General features: G+C 45.4%; 1 protein-coding gene across 2 annotated transcripts in view; it reads left to right on the plus strand.

The window, feature by feature from the left end:
- The window catches only part of arid2 (AT-rich interactive domain 2), a 28,474-nt gene that overhangs the window by 11,839 nt on the left and 8,353 nt on the right, over window positions 1–8,282 (plus strand). The window contains exons 5-13 of one of the 2 annotated variants that reach the window (XM_031865694.1): window positions 3,001–3,219; window positions 3,598–3,665; window positions 4,658–4,727; window positions 5,053–5,315; window positions 6,483–6,579; window positions 6,676–6,885; window positions 7,060–7,224; window positions 7,949–8,027; window positions 8,130–8,264. In XM_031865694.1, the coding sequence (XP_031721554.1) occupies window positions 3,001–3,219; window positions 3,598–3,665; window positions 4,658–4,727; window positions 5,053–5,315; window positions 6,483–6,579; window positions 6,676–6,885; window positions 7,060–7,224; window positions 7,949–8,027; window positions 8,130–8,264 (1,306 nt within the window). The remainder of the gene's footprint in view (window positions 1–3,000; window positions 3,220–3,597; window positions 3,666–4,657; window positions 4,728–5,052; window positions 5,316–6,482; window positions 6,580–6,675; window positions 6,886–7,059; window positions 7,225–7,948; window positions 8,028–8,129; window positions 8,265–8,282) is intronic. The other variant, XM_031865695.1, reaches the window with a different exon arrangement.

Below are 8,282 nucleotides of genomic sequence, written 5' to 3' on the forward strand. Positions count from 1 at the left end.
TGTGTGTGTGTTGATGAAAACATGTCAGGTCTCGGTGTGCTTTTTGTTGCTCTGACGTGACGTCATCTTACTGCTTGTGTTTCTAATCTCTTGAACTGTAACGTGTTAATCAATGAGCTTTGGAGGAGCTTGTAGGAGGACTTTGGACCAAGCTGAGCCATCAGGCTTCATGTTTACTGTGAGACGTGAGAGTGGTATCGACCCTCTCCTCAAACTCTGGGCAAGAGAGCAATGCGTGCGCTTCCCCAAATCAAGATGGGCAGTATAAGTACGAATAATATAACAATTTACTTTACAAAATAGACCCAACAGATTGACGATGAAATTCGTTGCACATTATTTTTATCGACTGGCTGGTGCGTCCCTCCCTAAAACAGTTTCTTCAACAGGTTGAGATGGCTCCTGTTCACAGAATAACTGCGTCATCTCGAAGCCGTAAAATGTCCACGGTTATTTATTTCTACTCTGTTGGTACAGATCCTTTATTCTTGCCTTTTGCTCCGGTGCTTTCTAACTTGAACATCCCACTCCCCTCATCATTAAACTTCACTAACCAGGCCGAGGACCCCCGCCACAGCTGAGCTTTCAGCCGTTTGCCCTCCTGTACTTCCACATTCATCACTTCTCGTTTCATTCAGCTTTCACCTCGCTGAGCGCCGCTGTGTTTGAATCAAGGCTGCGAAATGCATTGTTTATGCCTCTTTTTATTTATTTATTTTTCTCTCTGAACTTGCCTACGCACACCCAAGTATTGACTACCGGTTAGAACTTTTTTTAAACCGAAGCAAAGAACTGCCTCTGAGGAACCGTATTATATTTCAAAAGCTTAAAGTTTTGCCTGCCGAGGCCTCGACACCTTGTCCGGCTCATGCGCGGAGCTATCCGTTAGCCGCCGACCGCCGAGCCGCTCCTCTGAGGTGATCGACCATTATTGATGAAGGGGAAGGAGGGAAGCACTTGTTGGCTTCCCCTCAGAGCCTCCAGCCTGTTTTTAGTGTAACCAACCGGCCGTCTGCCTGCTGAGCAGAGTGACTCCACAACACGACCGGGGGCTGGGAAAGGACACGCGACAGCCGGCGCTGAGCTTTTGTCTCTGACTGTGAATGTTTTTTTCTCTCATTCACTACCCAGATGAGTCTGACTTTGAAGAACACAATGGGTTGTTTTTGTCTCTCGTGCAGTTGAGTCTGCAAGTCTCTTTGAAAGCTTGTTACTGTAGTTGGAGTGACGGTGCTCGAGTAAGGCTTTGCTGCTAGGAGCGCTGGAGGGGACCTTTTTTGTTTTTCTTTTTTGGGGATTTAGAAATTTTGCAGACAAGCTCAGGTGACACACACACACACTGCTGTATTATGGCTGAAACTGTTACTTTAGTCATCTGAGGAATAAAAACTATAAAGCTGCTAAAATCAGTGTTTTTACCCTCAACTACTTTTACCGTAATATGTTGATAAAGTGTTAAAAAAATACTTCAGTATGCCCTCATGGAACGGCTTGTTTTTATTTAGTAAACATCATTCATAATAGCAACCAGAATCTTTTTGGGGTTTTTAACCAAAAAGCATCAAATCCCCACATTTTAGAAGCTTGAAACAGGGAATGTTTGAGATTTATTTCTTTAGAAAAAAATACTTTTTTTTGGTCAACGCATCGATTAATCCACTAGTCGTCGGGCTCTGATTGGAGTATTTACCGGCTAAATAACCAGATGTTTTCTTTAGGAGTTGGTGGGGACCAAAAGCGGAGCTTTTACCCGAAACCTAGCTTAGCATTTCTGTATATTTTCATGTCGCTCATCTTAAAGACAAATGCATTGATATCGATACATCGGCAGGAACATTGGCAGATTATTTTATTTTTTCACTAGTCGTTTAATCCGCTCCGCCCGCAAAGACGTCTCCGTCAAATGTTGAGCTTCAGTCCTCTGCACCTCTGGCTCACTGCAGGAGCAGACAGCAGGCAGGTGTTTGAATGGCGCCGTCGCCGCTCTAGTAGCAACTCTGCTGAATCCCATTCGCCCGCACAAACTTTTTTTTTTTCATTCACTCGGCAGGACTTTTCTCGGCTCTACGATTGAGTCCCAGAGGCATGAGTCTACTAAAGATGCTGCACCAAATTAAAGTATCCACCGTTACGGGAAAAAATGACAACCTATGCATGATCGAGGACGAGAGAAAAACGTGGACTTTGTTGACAGAAATGATGGCGCTCTCGCAGACCGGATCATTTAGAGCTGTCGAACACAGTTCGAGTCATGATTCCTTCCCCGCGATTTAGGATTAGAAGCCTTCTTAATTATGAAAGCCCATCGCAGAGGTGGACCGGTGAACACAATTCAAAGTTGGAGAGTTTCGCCTCATCAAGCTCATTTGGACTGAAGGCTCTTTGCCCTATTTGGTTTGCTTGACCTCTGTTAAAGGGAAAAATAAATCTGAATTAAACTGGCTGCCGGACACACCAGGGCAACCGAAGGCTTTTACTCTGCAGCCCTACTGCTACGTTCACATGATGCAACCATTACTTTGAAAATGCTCCGTTTCTTCTTCTCCTCCAGAGACTAGTGTTTTCAGGCCAACGATGGTTTATATTTCACATTAACACGTCCTGGAGATAACTAACGAGAGGCTTGTTTTGAAGAGAGGTTGTTCGATGAGCGACCCGCCTTTACCTTCTTATGGAATTTGTCTTTAGAGAAATACAAAGACAGCCGAACCTTGAACTCCTTTACTAGAGTAGAGTGTGGAACTGAGCGTGCGTAATTGTAGCATGAATGGAAACGTACGCTTGTGATTAGTGTAAGTCTGGGGGGAAAGTGTGTCTGAGGCTTAACGCCTTTTTCTTTGCTTTAAATGCAACGTACATTAAATGTGTTGACTTTTGTTACGTGCTCAAACTTTAATTCATGAGCTGCATGTTGGAAAATCTATACGTTTATACTATTCTTATTGTTATTGTTAATGTGGATGTGCCCTGAGATGCGTGTTTTCTTTTTCTCTCCTCCAGACTATCTCCGCCAAAGCTATGGACTGTCTTCGGACTTCGTTCCGCCGTGTGACTACAACAAACTGGTGCTGTCCCTCCTCTCGGGGCTCCCCAACGAGGTGGACTTTGCTGTCAACGTTTGCACTCTGCTGTCCAACGAGAGCAAGCACGCCATGCAGCTGGACAAGGACCCCAAGCTGGTCACGCTGCTGCTGGCCCACGCCGGCGTCTTCGACGACTGTACGTTCCCCTCGGATTGTGCTCTTAGTTCAGATGCTGAACAGCAGAATATATATAAGTGGTTTTAGAGCTCCAGACTACAAAGAAGCATAGCTTTGGACGGTTGATTCTCTCCATTTAATTAGCGTAGAGATTATCTGTTGTAAACTGTCGTTTGATTTAAGGTATCCAAAGGTGGATTCCTAACTTTATTGAGGAAAACCTAGTTTTCATTTTAATTGCGCGGCCCAATTTGCTGCCTGCCTTCTCCCCTCTTTTGTTCTCGGATCAAAGGTCCTCCGTTCTCATCATTTATCAAGAGGGAATTGAAGAACAAGGGAATAGAGACAAATAATACTGAACTGAGTACTCTAACCCTCCCTCTTTGCCTTTCCGCAGCGCTAGGCAGCTTCTCCGGGGTGTTCGGGACGGACTGGAAGGAGAAAACCTCCCGGGACTTTGTCAGGGTAAAGCAGAATAAGACTTTTTATTTGTGTGACCTTTGTGTGCCTTCTTCTAAATGTGTCTCTTGGTTTTGGCCTTTTTATATTTAGCTATCAAACACGGCTTTCACTGAGAAAGCCACAAAGCATCTGTTTCACTCTTCGCAGCGTGAAGATTTGTCAGAAAATCTTGCGGTTTTTTCCCCAACAGAGGAACCTCAGAGAGCGGTCGTCTCCAAGAGAGCCTTTAAATCAGAATGGAGGTCAATTTTGCTTTGATCTCACTCAATTTAAGAGGCGTGCATGAAAAGTAAAGACGTGACTCAGAAATAATGCAATGTAGTATTTCATCTCTTTTTCAGTAACTCTTTGACCTGCGTCTGGGGGAAGGCTGGTCTCCTACTCAGATTATCTTAACAGCACAGTGCAAGTTTTCATTATTGTGTGTAGAAATGTCTTTAAATCCCCACAGAGAATTATTAACATGTAGTGGCGCTGGTGCTAGATTAAAGGGGAACAATGTCTGTTTTGAGGTCACACAACATGTTATGTAAAGCCTTAAGAGGCTCCAGAGGGAGCTCTGTGACGTCTGATAAATGTCCTCAAGTGATGTCACTTGAGTCGGTGTCGGTTGGAGCTAAAGGCTACAAGTTTGAAAATGGAAAAAAATGTGGAGGTGTGGAGCAGGGATGTCACCTAGAACCGATACTTTGGAACCAAGTCGATGCCCAAATTCTGAAACCGTGAGCTAGTTAACGTTAGCTGTTAGCAGCCGGCAGGGCTAAATAACGGAGCGAACGGCTAACGTACGGAGGTTGCATTGAGTTACACTGTGATGCGTTCAAGCTCCATTCAATAAATGAGTATTGGGCAAAGGTAATATTATAACAGATCATACATATATATACACAGCTGTGCTGCATCGATTTTTGCATCGACTTGATTGATGATTTTAGCTGAGATTGAATTATTATTATCATAGCCGTTCGATGCTAACAGCTGCTGTTCTTCTGCAGTTCTGGAAAGAGGTGGTGGAGGACGTCGAAATCCGGGAGCTGATCTGGGACAAGAACAGCCCAGCACAAGGTAAAGGTGCTTGGTGCTAGAAGCCACAGGAAGCAGTAAAAGGGAACTCTCCTGTGTGCTCCCACTGTGTATTTATTGACACCTCCAATGCTGTGACATGCACACGTGTGCTTTGCTTTGTTTACTGCGACTTCCCTTCCCAGTGTTGCTTGCGTAATACCTGTGAGTGGGATGTGTGCTGTTGTCTTTTAAACCCCCCCCCCCCAACTTAGTGTTTCACATTCCTTTTTACAAAGGATTGGCACTACAAGATTTAATAATCAGGTGCACCAGTTGGAGAAATGTTACACCAGCTTCTGATGAACGGAATCGATAAAAAGAGCAGTTCTCTCTGCAGATGGTACGTCAAGGGAGGAGCGCTGGCAGAGCCTCTTCCACCCACCGCGGAACCAGGGCATCAGCGACATGGAGGCCCAGCGGGTCCTGCAGATTGCCGTTATCCTGCGGAACCTCTCCTTCGAGGAGGCCAACGTCAAGCTGCTGGCGGCCAACCGAACGTGCCTGCGTTTCCTTCTGCTCTGTGCCCACTGTAACCTCATCTCACTCCGACAGCTCGGACTCGACACGTTGGGCAACGTGGCTGCCGAGGTTGGTCCGCTGTTAAATATCACAAGCAGAATGTCAAAAAGAGCAAGCAGATCATTTTGTGGTTAGTTCAGTTATGTAGTAAAAACCGTGTCTGATGACGGGGATTTCTTTCCAAATGTAGGTTACTGTGACGGCGTTAACAGTCTCGTCTTAAGCCAGTTTAGTTCATGTATGGCATCGGCTTCGTCTAAAGGAAACGTAAACCGTGTATTACACTCTTCAGTGGTCCGAACTGATTTAATTGACCAGCAACTGTCCAATCATAGCACTTCAACGGTAGCTGCCGCTCTGGATTCCTCCACATGTTGCATCAGGCTGTAGCAAAAGCGATGCTCCGTATTTGAAGAGTTTGGAGAATCTTTTATTTTGAGAATGGATTCAACTGTCTGTTCATCTGCTCGTGCAGATCAGATGCTTTGACCTTTTGTGAACACAATGTTTCGTTGGCTAACATGCTTCTTCTAAAATCAAGTTTTACATATTTATTTGAGCGTGAATTCTCAGTTTCTAGCCGTTACAGATGTACATTCATCTCAAACCTTGTTGTCTAAAAGGCTGAAATGTAGAGATTGCTGACGTTGAGAATGTTGGTGAAGTACTAGCCGTCAGAGGGAGAAATGCATCACATTGCTCGCTTGAATGTTGATCTCACATTTATTGTTATAAGATGCATGTGGATGAGAGCCGACGTCTATTTTTAGAGACTGCATGCATAGGGTCCCTGATAGCATCGGTTAAGCCTTTGATGCCATTAATTGGATGGTTGGGTTTAAGCCAGTTAGCACATTCGTCAGATACGATACTGCAAAGCCTTCTGTTGTAACACAACGACTACTAGAGCGCCCGTTTTGGTTGCCTTATATGTTGTGACCCAAGAACACAAATCATTAACGTCACGAAATAATAACTGTGCTTTGGCTTGTGGCCAACCTGCAGCTTTTAAACATAGCAACGTGGCCTTTCTTTTGTTTGGTTCAGTGAGGTTCAGCCTCTGCCCGGGGCCTACAGGTGGAAGCTAGCCTTTAGCTATATCTGGTACATTATTTGCAGCATGCATTGTCCCCGCTGAATAAACAATGAAATAGTCGTTATTCATGTCGGGTCTCATTGTCTTATGGGAGGTTGTAATATGGATCGTTGAATGAATCTCGTCTGATTTCACTGTAGCTCCAGCTGGATCCTGTTGACTTTCGGACGACTCATCTGATCTTTCACACCATCACCAAATGTTTGATGTCCAGGGACCGGTTTCTCAAAATGAGGGGTGAGTTATCCGGCGGGGCCACTGCGGTGACGTCCTGGTGTCAGAATGCCGTGTGAAGCTTCTTAAGTTAAATGCGTGTCTCGTTTTTTTTTTTAGCCATGGAAATCCTGGGCAACCTCAGCAAGGCAGAGGACAACGGCGTGCTCATCTGCGAGTACGTGGACCAGGACTCTTACCGGGAGGTGATCATGCTCCTCACGCTGCCGGACCTCATGCTCCTCATGGCCTCCTTGGAGGTGCTGTACCTGCTGGCCCAGCTCGGAGAGATTCCCTGCAGCAAGATCGCCTCCGTCGACCACAGCATAGGTATGACTCGTCTACTGTCGTATGTTTTGTTTTGGTTTTAAACGCACCATGGCCGTCAACTCGGCTCGATGCTTTGAAATCTTAAAGGATCCGGTTTGCTGGAATCAAGCATTTCTTTGCTCTGCTAAATGGCGTGTGTGCCGTCTTCTTCCTCCTCCTCTTTCCCCCGACCAGACCTGTTGGTGCGGTTAGTATCGGTTGACCTCCACACGTTTGGACCCGACGCCCTGACAGCGGTGCGGTTGATCGAGCATCAGGCCAGCGCCGACCAGGCGGCCGAGGCCCGACCACAGCTGGTGGAGCAGGTCCCTGCAGCCGTGCAGGGAGCAGCAGCGCCTGGTGAGTGTCTGTCCGTCACACAAAATCTCTCCCCCATTTGAGGGGTGGGTCCATTGAGTTTTTAGAAATAATATATGTTACTTAAAGAGAGAGGAAAAAAAACACCTTTTTGATTATTCCGACTTTGCCGAGACTCCAGGATGGTTGGAGCATTTCTACGCAAATAAAATGAAGTCATTCAAATGAATGTCAACAACACCCATTGAATGTAACAAATACAGAATCGCTGACATCATTTTCTGTGTCACTCCGATAAATTGCTTGGATTTTTTTTTACGGTGAAAAACGGTACACAGAGGTTGGCAATTTTCTGATCTCTTAATTCTTCTGTGGTAATTAATAAGGACGGCCAGAGTCCAGCAGTTTTCCATATTTGCGATGAAGTAGAAAATATAAAGATAAGATGAACACCTATTTAGTTTTAGATCTCTCTCCCTTTTTAAGTGTTTGCTTATATTCTAGTGGGCAGAGACAAAGGAATCAGGTCCACTGCAGCACAAGTATTTAATGAACAGGTGTCTCTTGGAACCTGGAAGTACCCATCCTTGTGCTGTCGGTGTGCTGCACAGGGCTGCAAAGTTATCAGTTTGCTGACATCTAGTGGACACCCTGGGGAGTACTACACACTTAGACAAGTTCACCACATTCTCTTGTTTTGAGCATTAGAACAGCTATACAGAAGCATAAACCTCAATGTCTTTTTATTCTTTTTTTGTCTTTTCAGTAACGAGGGTCCCGGTTCAGTCCACCCAACCCCCACCTGGTATTGTTGAACTCGACGGGGAAAAATTTACACTGCAGTGGTAAGATGAAGTCCCCTGTAGATTCTGATATTCTAGCTAAAGAAAAATCCAGTTGGGATGTTTTTTTGCTTGCGTAGTAACCACTCTGTCTGTCTCCAACAGGCTGAACGCACACTTTGAGACAAACCCAGAGGGCTCCGTGTCTCGATCAGAAATGTACTCAGAGTACCTGGCCACGTGTAGTAAAATGGGACGAAGCAACATCTTGAACTCCACCGGCTTCCTCAAATGTCTGCGGTCAGTCCCGTTTCTTCC

The sequence above is a fragment of the Anarrhichthys ocellatus genome, unplaced genomic scaffold, assembly GCF_004355925.1.
Source record: "Anarrhichthys ocellatus isolate YVR2014 unplaced genomic scaffold, GSC_Weel_1.0 scaffold33, whole genome shotgun sequence".
NCBI classification, from domain to species: domain Eukaryota; kingdom Metazoa; phylum Chordata; class Actinopteri; order Perciformes; family Anarhichadidae; genus Anarrhichthys; species Anarrhichthys ocellatus.